The 21,662-nt window shown below is 44.3% G+C and overlaps 2 protein-coding genes across 3 annotated transcripts in view; both read left to right on the top strand.

The window, feature by feature from the left end:
* The window catches only part of LOC139531678 (retinol dehydrogenase 10-A-like), a 25,367-nt gene extending 18,333 nt beyond the window's left edge, over positions 1-7,034 (top strand). Inside the window, exons 3-6 of the mRNA XM_071328348.1 lie at positions 1,648-1,746; positions 4,024-4,169; positions 5,981-6,112; positions 6,360-7,034. Coding sequence (XP_071184449.1) covers positions 1,648-1,746; positions 4,024-4,169; positions 5,981-6,112; positions 6,360-6,483 — 501 coding nt within the window. The 3' untranslated portion in view covers positions 6,484-7,034. The remainder of the gene's footprint in view (positions 1-1,647; positions 1,747-4,023; positions 4,170-5,980; positions 6,113-6,359) is intronic.
* The window catches only part of sgk3 (serum/glucocorticoid regulated kinase family member 3), a 1,016,194-nt gene that overhangs the window by 160,834 nt on the left and 833,698 nt on the right, over positions 1-21,662 (top strand). The gene's annotated exons all lie outside the window — the stretch shown is intronic.

Below are 21,662 nucleotides of genomic sequence, written 5' to 3' on the forward strand. Positions count from 1 at the left end.
CTTCAGTCTCCCTCAGTGTTGGTCTTCAGTCTCCCTCAGTGTTGGTCTTCAGTCTCCCTCAGTGTTGGTCTTCAGTCTCCCCCAGTGTTGATCTTCAGTCTCCCTCAGTGTTGGTCTTCAGTGTTGATCTTCAGTCTCCCCCAGTGTTAGTCTTCAGTGTTGATTTTCAGTCTCCCTCAGTGTTAGTCTTCAGTCTCCCTCAGTGTTAGTCTTCAGTGTTGGTCTTCAGTCTCCAGTGTTGGTCTTCAGTCTCCAGTGTTGGTCTTCAGTCTCCCTCAGTGTTGGTCTTCAGTCTCCCCCAGTGTTGATCTTCAGTCTCCCTCAGTGTTGGTCTTCAGTGTTGATCTTCAGTCTCCCTCAGTGTTGATCTTCAGTCTCCCTCAGTGTTGATCTTCAGTCTCCCTCAGTGTTGGTCTTCAGTCTCCAGTGTTGGTCTTCAGTCTCCCCCAGTGTTGATCTTCAGTCTCCCTCAGTGTTGGTCTTCAGTGTTGATCTTCAGTCTCCCTCAGTGTTGGTCTTCAGTCTCCCTCAGTGTTGGTCTTCAGTGTTGGTCTTCAGTCTCCCTCAGTGTTGGTCTTCAGTCTCCCCCAGTGTTGATCTTCAGTCTCCCTCAGTGTTGGTCTTCAGTCTCCAGTGTTGGTCTTCAGTCTCCCTCAGTGTTGGTCTTCAGTCTCCCTCAGTGTTGATCTTCAGTCTCCCTCAGTGTTGGTCTTCAGTCTCCAGTGTTGGTCTTAAGTCTCCCTCAGTGTTGGTCTTCAGTCTCCCTCAGTGTTGGTCTTCAGTCTCCCTCAGTGTTGGTCTTCAGTCTCCCTCAGTGTTGGTCTTCAGTCTCCCTCAGTGTTGGTCTTCAGTCTCCCTCAGTGTTGGTCTTCAGTCTCCCTCAGTGTTGGTCTTCAGTCTCCCTCAGTGTTAGTCTTCAGTTTCCCTCAGTGTTGGTCTTCAGTCTCCCTCAGTGTTGGTCTTCAGTCTCCCTCAGTGTTATGTTTTCTCACCGCTCCAGGTAGATAGAAGTTGTACTAAGGCACAGACCTAGGATCAGCTTAATCCTTCTTAAATCTTAATGTTAGCCATTAGAGGGAAGGGCTCTTGTCAAAAGTAGGGCACTATGTAGGAAATAATGTGCAATTTGGGATACCTTTCTCTCTCTCTCTCTCTTTCTCCTATCACTCTCTCTCTCTCTCTGTCTGTCTCTCTCTCTCTCTCTTTCTCTCTCTCTCTCTTTCTCTCTCTCTCTCTCTTTCTCCTATCACTCCCCTATCACTTTGAGTATTGTTCCACTTGGGCAGCACAGAGGGCAGTGGGTGGACAGCGGTTGAATTGCATTGTGGTCCATGGTGAGTGAACGGGGACCTGTGATTGGTTCTGTCAGCGGGTCTTTAGAGCTGGGTACTGGATCTGTGTGGGAAAGAACAGACGCATACAGTAAACCGTCTCCCTCGTTCTCTCCTGTTTTCCCCCTCTGTTTGTCTGTCAAAAACTCTCCCTCTCTTTCTCTGCATCACCATGGAGAAGAGAGGGAGAGAGCGGGAGGGAGAGAGAGAAACAGAAAGAGGATCAAAGGGTTTTGGCAGAGACAAACTGCACCAGTAAACTAACCTTCCTCTCTTTTTTTTCCCCCTCCTTCCCCCTCTTCTCTCTTTCCTATAGACCACCAAGGCATTCCTTCCCAAGATGCTGGAGTTGAACCACGGCCACATTGTGACGGTTGCCAGCTCTCTGGGGCTATTCAGCACAGCTGGTGTGGAGGTGAGTTACTTCACATGAATGAGACACACTCTCTCTCTGCGGTTAGTTAGTTAGTAGTACACACAGAGACACAGACACAGATATTCGCCTTATTATTCCCCTCAACTCTGGAAATTTAAAGAACAGAGATTAACTTTAGGGGCCCTCTGTCTATAGTCTGGGGGCCTGTTACGGGGCCCTCTGTCTGTAGCTTGGGGGGTTCTGGGCGTGGGGGCCTGTTACGGGGCCCTCTTATGGGTTACGGGGCCCTCTAACTGTAGCTGGGGGGGTCTAGGTGGGCCTGTTACGAGCCCCTCTGTCTGTAGCTGGGGGGACCTGTTTTGGGGCCTTCTGTCTGCAGCTGAGGGGGTCTGGGGCCCTTGGCTCTGGGGGAAGAACAGGCTGACAGGTCTCCGTGGGAGGGAGACATCTTCATCAGGTTCTTTGTGAAACCATCGCAGCTCTCTCAGTATTCACATCACAGCCAATTCACTCTAAATGGAGGGGACTTTGTTTTCACTTTTGTGTGTGTGTGTGTGTGGGGGGGTCGTCTTTCGTCCAGGCCCCTCACTGTTTCTTTTTGTGTGCTATCTGAGTCAGTGTTAAAAGGATTTGATGTGGTCATTTGTCCTGGGGACAATAAGAAGATAGGCTGTAGCTGTCACTCTCTGTTGTGTGTTCCAGAGGAGCCTTCTAGAATGCTTCTTTAATATTCTAGAACACATGGACTCCCTTTCACTCCCTCTCTCCCTTCCAGAGTGGTGTCATTTTCATTCTGTCTTTAGGCACCGCTTACCCCATTGCCTTTTTGTTTTTCTAGCTGTTGTTGCACGGACGGGAACTCATTCATAACCGTTAAGTCTCTCTTCAAAGGGACTGGAGCACAGTCAAGGTTTTAACCTATAATACTTCATAGAAATTGAATGTGATTTTAAGGCAGGAGGGACTATTCATTTAGGAACCATAGTCTGGCAGGCTTGTCACGTGGGCACAGTCACATCTCCGTTATCCCCGCTGGGTTTCTCCAGTCACGTCTCCTTTATCCTCGCTGGGTTTCTCCAGTCACGTCTCCTTTATCCTCGCTGGGTTTCTCCAGTCACGTCTCCTTTATCCTCGCTGGGTTTCTCCAGTCACGTCTCCTTTATCCCCGCTGGGTTTCTCCAGTCACGTCTCCTTTATCCTCACTGGGTTTCTCCAGTCACGTCTCCTTTATCCCCGCTGGGTTTCTCCAGTCACGTCTCCTTTATCCCCGCTGGGTTTCTCCAGTCACGTCTCCTTTATCCCCGCTGGGTTTCTCCAGTCACGTCTCCTTTATCCCCGCTGGGTTTCTCCAGTCACGTCTCCTTTATCCCCGCTGGGTTTCTCCAGTCACGTCTCCTTTATCCCCGCTGGGTTTCTCCAGTCACGTCTCCTTTATCCCCGCTGGGTTTCTCCAGTCACGTCTCCTTTATCCTCGCTGGGTTTCTCCAGTCACGTCTCCTTTATCCTCGCTGGGTTTCTCCAGTCACGTCTCCTTTATCCTCGCTGGGTTTCTCCAGTCACGTCTCCTTTATCCCCGCTGGGTTTCTCCAGTCACGTCTCCTTTATCCCCGCTGGGTTTCTCCAGTCACGTCTCCTTTATCCTCGCTGGGTTTGCCCAAGCTGCTTTTTGAAGATTAGTCCCCCGGCGAACCATCAAGCCCTCCCTGCCCCATAACTCAATCCAACCCCAACCCAACCGTGTACAAACACGGATACAAGCTGAATCACCTGTGAAACTATAAAAACCTAGCCAGACAGGCACTCACATCACCATCCCACAATGCAGGGTTTTAAAGTGGGTACCCGTTAGACAGCCACTCACATCACCGTCCCACAATGCAGGGTTTTAAAGTGGGTACCCGTTAGACAGCCACTCACATCACCGTCCCACAATGCAGGGTTTTAAAGTGGGTACCCGTTAGACAGCCACTCACATCACCGTCCCACAATGCAGGGTTTTAAAGTGGGTACCCGTTATACAGCCACTCACATCACCGTCTCACAATGCAGGGTTTTAAAGTGGGTACCCGTTAGACAGCCACTCACATTACCATCCCACAATGCAGGGTTTTAAAGTGGGTACCTGTTGTCCATAGAGAGAACCTCTGACCTTGGCAATTTGACTAGTTAAACCCGTAGGTTCATCCATTATGGCGTCATTGACCTAAATGGTGACGCCCGTTCTATTCAGTGTAATTCTATGACCGTGTCCTTACTCCCGTTTGATAGCTACACAGGATTTAACAGGGACACCTTTTTCTCTCATAACCCCTATAGGACTACTGCGCCAGTAAGTTTGGGGCCATCGGCTTCCACGAGTCGCTGAGCCACGAGATCAAGGCTTCGGATAAGGATGGCATTAAGATGACGCTGGTGTGCCCCTACCTGGTGAACACGGGCATGTTTGAAGGCTGCAGGATAAGGTGAGACATCAATCAATCAAATCATTCACTCGATCAATAAATCAAACGTGATTCATAACGCTTTATCACTTAGCATTAAATTGCTATTTAAATATATACGTTGAGGTTAATAATTAAATTAAACGCAAAAAGGGAATCTACTGCTAACAGCAATGTTCCGTTAAAAAAAAAATCCCGGACACGGAGCAAATTTTAGGTCTAATGAGCGCAAACTTCAACGTTGTGAAAAATCTACTTTTGACACGCGTTTATTTGTGAACACTGAGGCTGTACCCACTTTGAGTTACAGTTTTAACAATGGCCAAGTAGGTCACTTTGGCTATTTGATCCTAATGTAGATCTACCAGAGTGGCCTACCATCAAATACAATGGAGAAAATGCATCCCATAACATTATAACATGGAAATAGCTGTTCTATCACTCAGCCTACAGTAGCAGACAATGTGTGGTGTTCAATGTAGACCTACATTCCATGAGACTTTTGAAGAAAAAGATATGCAGGGCTTGATATCAACCTGTTTATCCACTTGTCCTTCAGACAAGGAGGTGACTGAACATGTTGTGTTTGATGCAGGACACCACTTTACAAAATAAAATGCATAATTATTTACATACCATTAATTACAGGAGAAAGAATCAGACAAATTATACTACCCTCTGCCTGTTGGCTACTTAGCTTATTCAAGCCTGTCTTAAAATACAACACTGCCCCTTTAAGACAGAACAAAAACTCTCTACCTGACTGGCTTTTCAGAGATCTAGAAATATACAAGTTTTTGTGCTCTTGTAGGAAGCAATCACTTCCCCCATTGCTGACTATAAATTAGCTATAACTTGGCTAATAATTCACTAACTAGAAATAATATGTACAAATATACACACGCGGCTACATGCAATGGGCTAGTGATGTACTGCAATGCACTGTATTGTACTATACACTGAATGTACAAAACATTAAGAACACCTGCTCTTTCTTTAACAGACTGACCAGGTGAAAACCATGATCCCTTATTGAGTTCACTTGTTAAATCCACTTCATTCAGTGTAGATGAAGGGGAGGAGACGGGTTTAAAAGAAGCATTTTTACGTCTTGAGACAATGGAGACATGGATTGTGTGTGTGTGCCATTCAGAGGGTGAATGGGCAAGACAAAATATGTAAGTGCCTTTGAACGGGGTATGGTAGGAGGTGCCAGGTGCACTGGTTTGTGTCAAGAACTGCAACGCTGCTGGGTTTTTTCAAGCTCAACAGTTTCCTGTGTGTATCAAGAATGGTCCACCACCCAAAGGACATCCAGCCAAGTTGACACAACTGTGGGAAGCATTGTAGTCAACATGGGCCAACATCCATGAGGAACACTTTCGACACCTTGTAGAGTCCATGCCCCGACGAATTGAGGCTGTTCTGAGGGCAAAAGGGGATGCAACTCAATATTACAAGGTGTTCTTAATGTTTTGTACACTCGGTGTACTGCACTGTTCTATTGAGTTGACTTACAGCCTTAACCTGTATGTCAGTGTTTCACCTAGAGCTCTACTGAACCAAGGGACACCCTCTCCTACCTCCCCTAACAGGTGCACCCTGGATACTGTTCCCCTCTTTAGTTACAATGCCCCCCCCCCCCCCCCCCGCTGTGTAAGTGGAAGGGTTTCTGTATCTGAACTGGCCTATTCAAGGGGTTTAGATAAGATCAGACTTGGTTGTGTACAAACTCTGCACTACATTGCTGAATAGCACCCTGGGCACTTTCCCCTTGTGTTTGTGTGTGTTCTGGCTGTCTCTAACTGTTATGTCACTTCCTGTCTGTGCAGGAAAGAAATCGAGCCATTCCTGCCTCCCCTGAAGCCAGAGTTCTGTGTAACACAGTCTATGAGGGCCATTCTCACCGATCAGGCTATGATCTGCACGCCACGTATAGTATACATGGTCAACTTCATGAAAAGGTCAGTCCCAGTCTTTCTCCCTCTGTCTTTCTCTCTCAATTCAATTAATAAATACTTAATAATAATAATTATTTACTTAATAATTGCTTTTATTGGCATGAATGTGTGGTTCCCATCTCTACTCTACTCTCTTTCGACATCCCTCTCCTCTACTTTCTACAGTGTGTTGTGAATGAATTCATGTCTCTAAATGAAGAGCTTTGTGTATCTGACCTCTGTTCTCTCTCTCTCTCTCTCCTCTCTACAGCTTCCTGCCCTTCGAAGCCATCGTGTGTATGTACAGGTTCCTGGGTGCTGATAAGTGTATGTATCCCTTCCTTGCCCAGAGGAAGGAGCTGATGAACAACAACGAGGCTAAGGGGGACATCTAAAGGGGGAGCTGTTGTCCCGGGGCCCATAACCCTAGAGGCACAAGGATAAGACCACTGAGGGTGCATGGAGGAGGAGGAGGAAGAAGAGGATTTAAAAAGACTGAATTTAGACTGGTGAACTTGCATTGAGCAGAATCAAAGGTCCTCTGAAACGATACCAGCTGTGTACTACACAAAGGATTTTACTTCTCTTAGTTTTTTTTCCATATTGTCTTTTTATTTTTTATTTTATTTTTTCTTCTAAGGTTTGTTTAAAGAAACCGACGATCTATATACTGTGTCAATAGTTTTTTTTGAAATCATATGAAAAAAAAGGTATTAACTATTTACGTAATGTAGTCACCAACTTTTTATTTAGTATCTTTGTGGAAATATACAGTATGTTACTGTACAGTAAAATCTTGTCACTTTTAGTTTCTCTTTTGTTTGTAGACATGCACTGTAATACTGCCTTTCTCTACACGGCCAAGTCTCTGTAGAAACGGTTCAAAATGGCATTTTCATCACCCAGACCAACATGCAAAATAAATTTACACGTACATGTTATTCAATCATTGCACCAACACTGCTCACGTTTCTCAGCGAGCGTCTGGGTAGCCAGGCGCTAAAATTAGAACTGCAAGTCCCGCCTCTCTCATCTCCTCATTGGTTTTTAGGAGCATATACCCACATAGGTGATTGAAAGATGAACTGAGGTCCACACTCCAGTCCAGTTGGTGGCGGTAACTCACCTTAAAGTTGGTTGCCAACTGCCATATAAAGTCCATAGAAGAAGAAGCCTGAAGGAGGAGAGATGACAAGAAACAAACTCGGTTTATCGTTTTATCTGTGGATTAATTGTAGTAGTAGAGGACCTTGTGCATTTCAGGTAAAATAACAACCCAATGTTTATATCCCAGGACAAATTTAGCTAGCTCGCTAAATTGACATAAATATTTGCTTTTTGACCTGTCCACAAATTAATATAGTTGGTTCAGAGTTTGTTTTGATATTTCCACTGGTCAGGTGTGGGTGTTAGTTGTACCTACCGGCCATTGATTTGGGTAAATCTATCCGCCAAATGTCTCATTAATTTAATGTGACTTGCTTCAGCAGTCAATTTATGATCTTTATAACACTTCTGACTTATTGCTGGCCCTATCAATCACCACATCTTAAGACGTACACTACCGTTCAAAAGTTTGGGGTCGCTTAGAAATGTCCTTGTCTTCTATGAAAATATGAAATGAGCTGCAAAATGAATAGGAAATAGTCAAAACGTTAACAAGGTTATAAATCATTATTTTTTCCTTGACATAATAACTGTGTCCTTCAAAATTTGCTTTTGAATCCTCTATTTGCAGCAATTACAGCGTTGCAGACTTTTGGCATTCTAGTTGTCAATTTGTTGAGGTAATCTGAAGAGATTTCACCCCATGCTTCCTGAAGCACCTCCCACAAGTTGGATTGGCTTGATGGGCGCTTCTTATGTACCGTACGGTCAAGCTGCTCCCACAGCAGCTCGATAGGTTTGAGATCCGGTGACTGTGCTGGTCACTCCATTAAAGACAGAATACCAGATGACTGCTTCTTCCCTAAATAGTTCTTGCATAGTTTGGAGCTGTGCTTTGGGTCATTGTCCTGTTGTAGGAGGAAATTGGCTCCAATTAAACTCCGTCCACAGGGTATGACATGGCGTTGCAAAATGGAGTGATAGCCTTCCTTGTTCAAGATCCCTTTTACCCTGTACAAATCTCCCACTTTACCACCACCAAAGCACCCCCAGACCATCACATTGCCTCCACTATGCTTGACAGATGGCGCCAAGCACTCCTCCAGCATCTTTTCATTTTTTATGCATCTCACGAATGTTCTTCTTTGTGATCCAAACACCTCACACTTAGATTCGTCTGTCCATAACACTTTTCCCCCCCAAAACTATCTCTGTCCAGTGTCTGTGTTCTTTTGCCCATCTTAATATTTTCTTTTTATTGGCCAGTCTGAGATATGGATTTTTCTTTGCAACTCTGCCTAGAAGGCCTGCATCCCAGAGTCGCCTCTTCATTGTTGACGTTGAGACTGGTGTTTTGCGGGTACTATTTAATGAAGCTGCCAGTTGAGGACTTGTGAGGCGTCTGTTTCTCAAACTAGACACTAATGTACTTGTCCTCTTGCTCAGTTGTGCACCGGGGCCTCCCACTCCTCTTTCTATTCTGGTTAGAGCCCGTTTGCGCTGTTCTGTGAAGGGAGTAGTACACAGTGTTGTACGAGATCTTCAGTTTCTTGGCAATTTCTCGCATGGAATAGCCTTCATTTCTCAGAACAAGAATAGACTGACGAGTTTCAGAAGAAAGTTCTTTGTTTCTGGCCATTTTGAGCCTGTAATCGAACCCACAAATGCTGATGCTCAAATACTCAACTAGTCTAAAGAAGGCCAGTTATTTTGCTTCTTTAATCAGAACAACAGTTTTCAGCTGTGCTAACATAATTGCCAAAGGGTTTTCTAATGATCAATTAGCCTTTTAAAATGATAAACTTGGATTAGCTAACACAACGTGCCATTGGAACACAGAAGTGATGGTTGCTGATAATGGGCCTCTGTACGCCTATGTAGATATTCCATAAAAACATTAACAATGTCTACACTGTATTTCTGATCTATTTTATTTTACTTGGACAAAAAAAGTGCTTTTCTTTCAAAAACAAGGACATTTCTCAGTAACTTCAAACGTTTGAACGGTAGTGTAATTCCAATCAAACCAATGAACAGCCCTTTTTATCTATCAGTGCGTGATGTGTGTGAGGAGGAACTATGTCACTAGCTGGTCTGTTTTCACGTCTTAGTTCAGACGTTCAGTAGTCTCCACCATTTGCAGAAAGTGACAAGTGAAAATGAAAACTTTGGTTGATCTGTTTTGTGAATACAGTACTACATTGCCCTTCGTGGAAACGTTGACTGACACTAGGTTTGCAAATTTCTGGCAACTTTCCCTAAAAATCCCAAGATTTTCAAGAAATTCTGTTTAAAAAAAAAAGAAGATTTTTCCGGATTTAAAGAGACAGTAAATCAGAATCGTCCAACCAGGGAATTTGGGGGAAGTTAATGGTCTCCATAGTTTTTTGCTGCTTGGATATTTGATCAACTTTAGGCGGGATTAACAGGACTGCAGAATTTTATGAATCGTTGAAATACATTCCAGTAGGCGTCATTCCTTCAGTGATGAGCCTAAATTCTCTACCTCTTCATTTGCCATTCATTGACAGTATGACACAAGCCTCATTTTGTAATTCTTTCTTTAAAAAAAAAACTGCTCTTTTAAGCAGATGTGGTTCTGATGTTTTTGTGTCTCTCTAACTAACTTAAAATGAATAAAGTGATTTTTAGATTATTTGGTTATTACGTGGTGTGTCTGTCTCCTCTTTAAGCCCGTATTCAAAAAGAGACGGGTAAGAGTGCTGATCTCGGATCAGTTGTGTCTTTTCAAATCATAACACAAAATATAACATGGATGGCGGGGACTGATAAGCACTCCTAGACTGAAACAGGCCTTGTCCTGATTTCTTAGCTGGGACAGTGAACACAATGGATTCTACACACACACACAAGATACTATTGATAGTAATAGATTGCATAATATGGTGCTTTTTACAAGGTCTGAAACCACATTACATTGTAAAATGGAGAAATTCACCTCACATGACATCGACTTGTACTGTAAGCACTGTCAGCTTCCACAATGACTGATATAGCAGGTCACAAAGGAGATGTGAATCACTGATGAAGCCCAGAAGGATGTGATTGAACACTGTGTGTGTGTGTGTGTGTACTGTCAATACGTTGCAGGATGGATGTGTGTATTGTTAGATCTCATGGGTCTCACTCTGTTTCCATTACATCATTCAGAATGTTACCACGAGCTGTCAACCACCCACCAATAGAATATCACTATCTACCCACCAATAGAATATCACCATCTACCCACCAATAGAATATCACCATCTACCCACCAATAGAATATCCCCATCTACCCACCAATAGAATATCACCATCTACCCACCAATAGAATAACCCCATCTACCCACCAATAGAATATCACCATCTACCCACCAATAGAATATCACCATCAACCCACCCAACCAATAGAATATCACTCCTTACCCACCAATAGAATATCACCATCTACCCACCCCACCAATAGAATATCCCCATCTACCCACCAATAGAATTTCACCATCTACCCACCAATAGAATATCACCATCTACCCACCAATAGAATATCACCATCTACCCACCAATAGAATATCACCATCAACCCACCCAACCAATAGAATATCACCCCTTACCCACCAATAGAATATCACCATCTACCCACCCCACCAATAGAATATCACCATCTACCCACCAATAGAATATCACCATCTACCCACCAATAGAATATCACCATCTACCCACCAATAGAATATCACCATCAACCCACCCAACCATCTACCCACCAATAGAATATCACCATCTACCCACCCCACCAATAGAATATCACCATCTACCCACCAATAGAATATCACCATCTACCCACCCCACCAATAGAATATCACCATCTACCCACCAATAGAATATCACCATCTACCCACCAATAGAATATCACCATCTACCCACCAATAGAATTTCACCATCCACCCACCAATATAATATCACCATCTACCCACCAATAGAATATCACCATCTACCCACCAATAGAATATCACCATCTACCCACCAATAGAATATCACCATCCACCCACCAATAGAATATCACCATCCACCCACCAATAGAATATCACCATCCACCCACCAATAGAATATCACCATCCACCCACCAATAGAATATCACCATCTACCCACCAATAGAATATCACCATCTACCCACCAATAGAATATCACCATCTACCCACCAATAGAATTTCACCATCTACCCACCAATAGAATATCACTATCTACCCACCAATAGAATATCACTATCTACCCACCAATAGAATATCACCATCTACCCACCAATAGAATATCACCATCTACCCACCAATAGAATTTCACCATCCACCCACCAATAGAATATCACCATCCACCCACCAATAGAATATCACTATCTACCCACCAATAGAATATCACTATCTACCCACCAATAGAATATCACTATCTACCCACCAATAGAATATCACCATCTACCCACCAATAGAATATCACTATCTACCCACCAATAGAATATCACCATCTACCCACCAATAGAATATCACCATCTACCCACCAATAGAATATCACCATCCACCCCACCAATAGAATATCACCATCTACCCACCAATAGAATATCACCATCTACCCACCCAACCAATAGAATATCACCATCAACCCACCAATAGAATATCACCATCTACCCACCAATAGAATATCACCACATGTCAGAACACAGCAGCAGGTAAGGGCAGATAATGGTAGCGTCTCAATTGGTGCTCTATTCCCTATGTGGTGCACTACCTGGTCAAAAGAGGTGCGCTATTAGGGAATAGTGTGTCAGTTGGGATGCAAATAATGTGTAATAACAACTTCATAAATAATGAAAACATCTGTATCAGACGTTACATGAATTGGGGAGCCCAGCCTAAACAAATAGTAGCTCCTAAAAACTGGGGGGGAAGTATCCCTTTCAAACTGTTGAAGTACTTAGTCACTCACTGCTTCTATTCTTACTGTGTACCACCCTCATATTCCTCCCCTCCTCCCCCCTCCTTCCTCCCCTCCTCCTTCCTCTCCTCCCTATTCCTCCCCTCCCTCCTCCCCCCTCCTTCCCCCTCCTTCCTCCCCCCTCTCCTCCCTATTCCTCCCCTCTTCCTTCCTTCCTCTCCTTCCTCCCCTTCCTCCCCTCCTCCTTCCTCCCCTCTTCCTTCCTCCCCTCTTCCTTCCTCCCCTCCTCCTTCCTCCCCTCCTCCTTCCTCCCCTCCTCCTCCTTCCTCCCCTCCTCCTTCCTCCCCTCTTCCTTCCTCCCCTCTTCCTTCCTCCCCTCCTCCTTCCTCCCCTCTTCCTTCCTCCCCTCTTCCTTCCTCCCCTCTTCCTTCCTCCCCTCCTCCTTCCTCTCCTCTTCCTTCCTCCCCTCCTCCTTCCTCCCCTCCTCCTTCCTCCCCTCTTCCTTCCTTCCTCCCCTCCTCCTTCCTCCCCTCCTCCTACCTCCCCTCTTCCTTCCTTCCCCCCCTCCCTATTCGCCCCCTCTTTCTATCTCCCCTCCCTATCACTCCCCTGGTCGTTCTTCGTATCCCTCCCCTCCCTATCACTCCCCTGGCCGTTCTTCGTATCCCTCGCCTCCCGATCACTCCCCTGGCCGTTCTTCGTATCCCTCCCCTCTCCCCTCCATAAGGCCGTTGTTTTCATGGATGTCATTGTCCTCCCATGTTGTTGCCACATCACGTGACTCATACACATAGATATGGGTGTTGGCTACAGGAGCCACGATCTGCTGCTATGTTTTTGTGTCGTAATACAGTAACCTCCCATCCCCATACAGTACAAGGTGACTGTACAAGACAATCGAGTGCTACTCCTCGGTGAGTCAGAGGGACTGCTGACTGATCTGATCCAGCCCCTGTCATCATTGATTCAAAGTATCCCTTTCAATCTGTTGATGTACTTACTCACTCCTTCCAGTCTTACTATGTACCACCCTCCTGTTCATCCCCCTCTTTCTGTCCTCCCCTCCTATTCTTCCTTTCTTTCTCCCCTCCTTCCTATTCACCCCCTCACTCAGAGCTGTACTGTAGCTGTTAGTAGCTAGGTGTATTGGGGTAAGTAAGCATTTCACTGTGAGGTTGTATTCAGAGCATTTGACTAATAAAATGTGATTTGATTTGTAGTCAATATGGTAGTCTCTAGAGCTGTAGCTGTTAGTAGCTAGCTGTAGTCAATACTGTAGCCTCTACAACTGTAGCTGTTAGCAACTAGCTGTAGTCAATACTGTAACCTCTACAATTGTAGCTGTTGGTAGCTACACCACTACCTAGCCAGCTACTGCATCACCACCACCTAGCTAGCTACTGCAACACCATCACCTAGCTAGCTACTGCATCACCACCACCTAGCTAACTACCGTAGCACCACCACCTAGTTAACTACTGCATCACCACCACCTAGCTAACTGCTGCAGCACCACCACCTAGCTAACTGCTGCAGCACCACCACCTAGCTAGCTACTGCAGCACCACCACCTAGCTAACTGCTGCAGCACCACCACCTAGCTAACTACTGCAGCACCATCACCTAGCTAACTACTGCAGCACCACCACCTAGCTAGTGTTGATAAAACGTTTACTTGAGACAGGAGAACAAGTGGAGACATAGGACGAGGTGGATAATTTTATAATAAGGCCGTTTTATTCAAGTGTAAAGATATCAGGCAAAAACGTGCACGGCCCCTTTCTGTCAGATTCTTATGAAATCGTCGGAGAAGAGACCCCTCTAAGCAGTACATACAGATTATATAGACAACAAGCAAAGTAGGTTGATCTTGTCGTCTGGCCTTCCGATTGGTCGATCTGGGTCGTGGGTAGTCCTGCTCGTACCCGGTGTCGACGTTCCATTGGTTCTTGACATAGTTCTTTGTCTGGAGCTCCAACCCTGAGTTGTGTGTGTCTGAGTGATTGTCATGGGGGAGGGGAGTTGTGGGTGTCGTGCATGTGTCCAATGAGTCCAGCATATGTCCAATAGAAAGAGGGAGTGTGTATATTATGTCATCCATAGCTAATGTTGAGAAGTTGTCAAAACAAGTTACCAATATCTAATACAATTCCTTACACTAGCTACCGCAGCACCACCTAGCTAACTGCTGCACCACCACCACCTAGCTAACTGCTGCACCACCACCACCTAGCTAACTACTGCACCACCACCACCTAGCTAACTACTGCATCACCACCACCTAGCTAACTGCTGCACCACCACCACCTAGCTAACTACTGCACCACCACCACCTAGCAAACTACTGCATCACCACCACCTAGCTAACTGCTGCAGCACCACCTAGCTAACTGCTGCAGCACCACCACCTAGCTAACTACTGTGTGTTTGTAATCTGTAGATAAAGAGATAGCCCAAAGCCAAGCATGGGCAAAACTGGACCACAGTGGCCGCAAGCTTTTGTTCCAGCCCAGCACTTACACACTTGATTAAACTTAAAATGTAAGTTCTTCCTCCCTAGCCTGGAGCCAAAGTTACAGAGCTGCTGAGAATTCACATGGACTAAAAAAAAGCTAAACAAACTATTGGCGTGATATCAAATCTAATCTCTAAATCATTCATTCATCAACGTCTGTAGGATTCCTTTTTCTTCCTTAACATGGCAGTCATTTAGATGGTTTTAATATTAAGCAGGTTGATAACACGTCATTCAAATGGAAAAATCAATGGCGCTGGCATTTGTTCCCACATGGCCACGGAACAGGCTCAAACAGTATCATTGATTTGATTCTATTTACGTCAAGGATGTTCGCTACTTTGCTTCCCATGTCGGAGGGACGGAGCGGGGTAATTCATCCTAGGAATCGGCCTTTGCCTCTGGCTGTCACTACTCACTACCCGGGCCCCCGAGAAGAGGAGAGACGGGAGAAAAGGAGAGACGGGACTAGATGGCTCTAATGTGTGAGAACAGAAGAGGAGAGATGGGACTAGATGGCTCTAATGTGTGAGAACAGAAGAGGAGAGACGAGACTAGATGGCTCTAATGTGTGAGAACAGAAGAGGAGAGACGAGACTAGATGGCTCTAATGTGTGAGAACAGAAGAGGAGAGACGAGACTAGATGGCTCTAATGTGTGAGAACAGAAGAGGAGAGACGGGACTAGATGGCTCTAATGTGTGAGAACAGAAGAGGAGAGACGGGACTAGATGGCTCTAATGTGTGAGAACAGAAGAGGAGAGACGAGACTAGATGGCTCTAATGTGTGAGAACAGAAGAGGAGAGACGGGACTAGATGGCTCTAATGTGTGAGAACAGAAGAGGAGAGACGGGACTAGATGGCTCTAATGTGTGAGAACAGAAGAGGAGAGACGAGACTAGATGGCTCTAATGTGTGAGAACAGAAGAGGAGAGACGGGACTAGATGGCTCTAATGTGTGAGAACAGAAGAGGAGAGACGGGACTAGATGGCTCTAATGTGTGAGAACAGAAGAGGAGAGACGGGACTAGATGGCTCTAATGTGTGAGAACAGAAGAGGAGAGACGGGACTAGATGGCTCTAATGTGTGAGAACAGAAGAGGAGAGACGGGACTAGATGGCTCTAATGTGTGAGAACAGAAGAGGAGAGACGGGACTAGATGGCTCTAATGTGTGAGAACAGAAGAGGAGAGACGAGACTAGATGGCTCTAATGTGTGAGAACAGAAGAGGAGAGACGGGACTAGATGGCTCTAATGTGTGAGAACAGAAGAGGAGAGACGGGACTAGATGGCTCTAATGTGTGAGAACAGAAGAGGAGAGACGGGACTAGATGGCTCTAATGTGTGAGAACAGAAGAGGAGAGATGGGACTAGATGGCTCTAATGTGTCAGAACAGAAGAGGAGAGACGGGACTAGATGGCTCTAATGTGTGAGAACACATTTATTTGTTTTGTCATTAAAGATATGCGGCTCCAGCTTGCACCAGCTGCCAGCTCAGTTTATTAAACAGTGATGGAGACATGAAGAGCTCGGTTGTTTCCTGAATGGCACCCTATTCCCTATTCCCTATTCCCTAAATAGTGCACTACTTTTGGGCCCAGCTTGAAAGTAGTGCACTATATAGGGATTAGGGTGTTATTTGGGACGTATCCCTCTTGTTGGATGTCCATCTCCACTCATAGGGGAGCAGGTTGGGTCCTGAGGTTTTCTGTTAATTAGTTAACAGAACACAGGCATACAGTGTGGTGGTTGGGGCTTGTATTCACTCCATGTAATCTGATTCATTATGATCTAGGATCAGGTCCACATCTCTCCATGTAATCTGATTCATTATGATCTAGGATCAGGTCCACATCTATCCATGTAATCTGATTCATTATGATCTAGGATCAGGTCCACATCTCTCCATGTATTCTGAATCATTATGATCTAGGATTAGTTCCACATCTCTCCATGTAATCTGATTCATTAGGATCTAGGATTAGGTCCACATCTCTCCATGTAATCTGATTCATTATGATCTAGGATCAGGTCCACATCTCTCCATGTATTCTGATTCATTATGATCTAGGATTAGGTCCACATCTCTCCATGTATTCTGATTCATTATGATCTAGGATCAGGTCCACACCTCTCCATGTAATCTGATTCATTATGATCTAGGATCAGGTCCAAATCTCTCCATGTAATCTGATACATTCTGATCTAGGATCAGGTCCACATCTCTCCATGTAATCTGATTCATTATGATCTAGGATCAGGGCCACATCTCTCCATGTAATCTGATTCATTATGATCTAGGATCAGGTCCACATCTATCCATGTAATCTGATTCATTCTGATCTAGGATCAGGTCCACATCTCTCCATGTAATCTGATTCATTATGATCTAGGATCAGGTCCACATCTCTCCATGTAATCTGATGCATTATGATCTAGGATCAGGGCCACATCTCTCCATGTAATCTGATTCATTATGATCTAGGATCAGGTCCACATCTCTCCATGTAATCTGATTCATTATGATCTAGGATCAGGTCCACACCTCTCCATGTAATCTGATTCATTATGATCTAGGATCAGGTCCACATCTCTCCATGTAATCTGATTCATTATGATCTAGGATCAGGTCCACACCTCTCCATGTAATCTGATTCATTATGATCTAGGATCAGGGCCACATCTCTCCATGTAATCTGATTCATTATGATCTAGGATCAGGTCCACACCTCTCCATGTAATCTGATTCATTATGATCTAGGATCAGGTCCACACCTCTCCATGTAATCTGATTCATTATGATCTAGGATCAGGTCCACATCTCTCCATGTAATCTGATTCATTATGATCTAGGATCAGGTCCACATCTCTCCATGTAATCTGATTCATTATGATCTAGGATCAGGTCCACATCTCTCCATGTAATCTGTTCATTATGATCTAGGATCAGGTCCACATCTCTCCATGTAATCTGATTCATTATGATCTAGGATCAGGTCCACATCTCTCCATGTAATCTGTTCATTATGATCTAGGATCAGGTCCACATCTCTCCATGTAATCTGATTCATTATGATCTAGGATCAGGTCCACATCTCTCCATGTAATCTGATTCATTATGATCTAGGATTAGGTCCACATCTCTCCATGTAATCTGATTCATTATGATCTAGGATCAGGTCCACATCTCTCCATGTAATCTGATTCATTATGATCTAGGATCAGGTCCACATCTCTCCATGTATTCTGATTCATTATGATCTAGGATCAGGTCCACATCTCTCCATGTAATCTGATTCATTATGATCTAGGATCAGGTCCACATCTCTCCATGTAATCTGATTCATTATGATCTAGGATCAGGTCCACATCTCTCCATGTAATCTGATTAATTATGATCTAGGATCAGGTCCACATCTCTCCATGTAATCTGTTCATTATGATCTAGGATCAGGTCCACATCTCTCCATGTAATCTGATTCATTATGATCTAGGATCAGGTCCACATCTCTCCATGTAATCTGATTCATTATGATCTAGGATTAGGTCCACATCTCTCCATGTAATCTGATTCATTATGATCTAGGATCAGGTCCACATCTCTCCATGTAATCTGATTCATTATGATCTAGGATCAGGTCCACATCTCTCCATGTATTCTGATTCATTATGATCTAGGATCAGGTCCACATCTCTCCATGTAATCTGATTCATTCTGATCTAAAAGGCTAAACTGATCCAATATCAGCATTCCTACTCCGAGAAGCTTTGTGAACACGGTCCCTGGTCTGTAATACATTATATATATTTTTTTGTTGTATTTAACCGTTATTTAATTAGGCAAGTCAGTTAAATAACAAATTCTTATTTACAATGACGGCCTACCTCGGGCAAAACCCTAACCCGGACGACGCTGGGCCAATTGTGCGCCGCCCTATGGAATCGAACCAGGGTCTGTAGTGACGCCTCTAGCACTGAGATGCAGTGCTTTAGACGGCTGGAGCCCTAACGTGTGCTACATTGTCAAGTTGTGTTTGATAGTGTCTAAGAGGGTTGTACTAGTGCACTATATAATAGGATGCCAGTTGGGACCAGAGACATGTGAAGTGTTACTGATGTCGTACTCTGTAAGATAAGCATTCCTCCGAGTAGCATTTTGAATCTTTTTTATCACTTTAAAACTGTACAGGGACTACAGCACTTTTACAGCAATGTTGATTGAATGTGCACTGTCCCTGTAAAACTACCTGTAATAAAGTAAAGAATCACACATTGAAATAATTTCCCGTGTTACTAGACAAGAGACACAGAATGTTTTAATAATGACATTGTTACTACACAGGTAGAAGACCTACATCACAGAGTTACACTAAATGAAAACCATTTAAAAAAAATACGTCCTCCAACATTCCTAGCATTTTAAATCACACAATGAAAAGATTTCCCATGTTACTAGACAAGAGACAGGCAGACATCACAACTCCCACTGGGCCACAGTGAACCGATACTTTTTATCAACATAGACATGTTTGACAGTGCACTATATATAGGGAATAGGATTCCATTTGGGACACATTTACAGTGTTGTGCGTATGAATGAGTAATATCACAGCTCTCTCATGTCAATCCAGACCTGGTGATATGGGGTTTGTTAGTACTGAGTCAAACACTGTCCTACCAGACTAGAGGCTGTTCCAAAACCCCAGCAGGAGAATCTGGAGACCAGACCATGAACCAATAGGGCACTGCTTGGCCTGCGTCCCAAATGGCACCCTATTCCATATGGGCCCTCGTCAAAAGTAGTGCACTATATATAGGGAATAGGGTGCCATAGGGCTCTGGTCTAAAGTAGTGCACTATATATAGGGAATAGGGTGCCATAGGGCTCTGGTCTAAAGTAGTGCACTATATAGGGACTAGGGCCCTGGTCTAAAGTAGTGTACTATATAGGGAATAGGGCTCTGGTCTAAAGTAGTGTACTATATAGGGACTAGGGCCCTGGTCTAAAGTAGTGCACTACATAGGGAATAGGGTTCCATAGGGCTCTGGACTAAAGTAGTGCACTACATAGGGAATAGGGTTCCATAGGGCTCTGGACTAAAGTAGTGCACTATATAGGGACTAGGGCCCTGGTCTAAAGTAGTGTACTATATAGGGAATAGGGCTCTGGTCTAAAGTAGTGTACTATATAGGGACTAGGGCCCTGGTCTAAAGTAGTGCACTACATAGGGAATAGGGTTCCATAGAGCTCTGATCTAAAGTAGTGCACTATATAGGGAATAGGGTTCCATAGAGCTCTGGTCTAAAGTAGTGCACTATATAGGGAATAGGGTTCCATTTGGGATGTGGAACTTGTATTGCAGGGAGACTGTGCTTCCTTCCCAAGCTGGGAACATTCCCATTGGGGAAAGGGAAACCCCTTTGGAATGCCGTGCTAGATAATATGCAAATCATTTTGTCTCGCTGCCTTTTGACTTCCTGAACTTCAGAATGTACACTCACCTCTTCATTAATGATTCACCAATGAGATTCTTTAAATAGCTCTGGGGGTGGAGATTTCCAAACAGAGGGTTCTGTATTTAGATATGGGGGTGGAACCGTAAATACTATGATCAATCATTCTAGTTCTATGAGTGAAACACACACTCCCTGACATAGTTATTTGGACAGTGAGGCAAAATCTTTTACATTTAGCTCTATACTCCAGCATTTTGGATTTGAGATCAAATGTTGCTAACCTCTCACCATTACCAATAACAGGGAAGGTTACCGTTTTGTGTGGGGGTCGTTTTGGGCTTCTTTCTCACTCATCATTATTCACGATTCATTTGTGATTATACATAATCATAGTAGCATCCATATGAATGTAGAAGTGTTCAGAAACATATTCTATTCTTATATACAGTGGGGAGAACAAGTATTTGACAAACTGCCGATTTTGCAGGTTTTCCTACTTACAAAGCAAAAAAAATCCAGAAAATCACATTGTATGATTTTTAAGTAATTCATTTGCATTTTATTGCATGACATAAGTATTTGATCACCTACCAACCAGTAAGAATTCCGTCTCTCACAGACCTGTTAGTTTTTCTTTAAGAAGCCCTCCTGTTCTCCACTCATTACCTGTATTAACTGCACCTGTTTGGGTCATTCAGGTTGATTCAAGGCTCACTTCCCACTTGGTTTAGGAACGCACCATGACACGACCTTCTTCAGAGCCAGATTCACACTTGTGACTCTCGTAAAAGGGGGGCGTGTCTATAGCACGGTACATCTCCCACTCCGGGGTCATGTGACGGGCTGTCACTGGTTAAGTCAGCGCAGCACGGGGGGAATCAGTGGCGTTGGCAGAAACCCATTAATGGCAGGGCCAGCACAAATTTTAAGTGTGCCGAATGATCATAAAGGCATAGCCTACCGTATACCCTACTGAGATCACATTACAAATAGTCTTGTAGGCCTAAGTAAATCAATGAAGCTTGTGTTTAACATGCGACTCACATAGACCTCACATAGACCTCACATAGACCTCACATAGACCTCACATAGACCTCACATAGACCTCACATAGACCTCATAACCCATAGGCCTATATTGGTAGACTATGAGACTAGAGCATAATGTCCTGGTATAACAGTACTAGTAACAATAGACAGCTATAATCTATATAGACAAGAATAGTGGTCACCAACCTTTTCTTAGTCTATATGACAACACTGGTCAGAGGTCAGTTGCTATATGACAACACTGGTCAGAGGTCAGTTGCTATATGACAACACTGGTCAGAGGTCAGTTGCTATATGACAACACTGGTCAGAGGTCAGTTGCTATATGACAACACTGGTCAGAGGTCAGTCGCTATATGATTACGCTGGTCAGAGGTCAGTTGCTATATGACAACACTGGTCAGAGGTCAGTTGCTATATGACAACACTGGTCAGAGGTCAGTTGCTATATGACAACACTGGTCAGAGGTCAGTTGCTATATGACAACACTGGTCAGAGGTCAGTTGCTATATGACAACACTGG

The sequence above is a fragment of the Salvelinus alpinus genome, chromosome 10 (assembly GCF_045679555.1).
Source record: "Salvelinus alpinus chromosome 10, SLU_Salpinus.1, whole genome shotgun sequence".
NCBI classification, from domain to species: domain Eukaryota; kingdom Metazoa; phylum Chordata; class Actinopteri; order Salmoniformes; family Salmonidae; genus Salvelinus; species Salvelinus alpinus.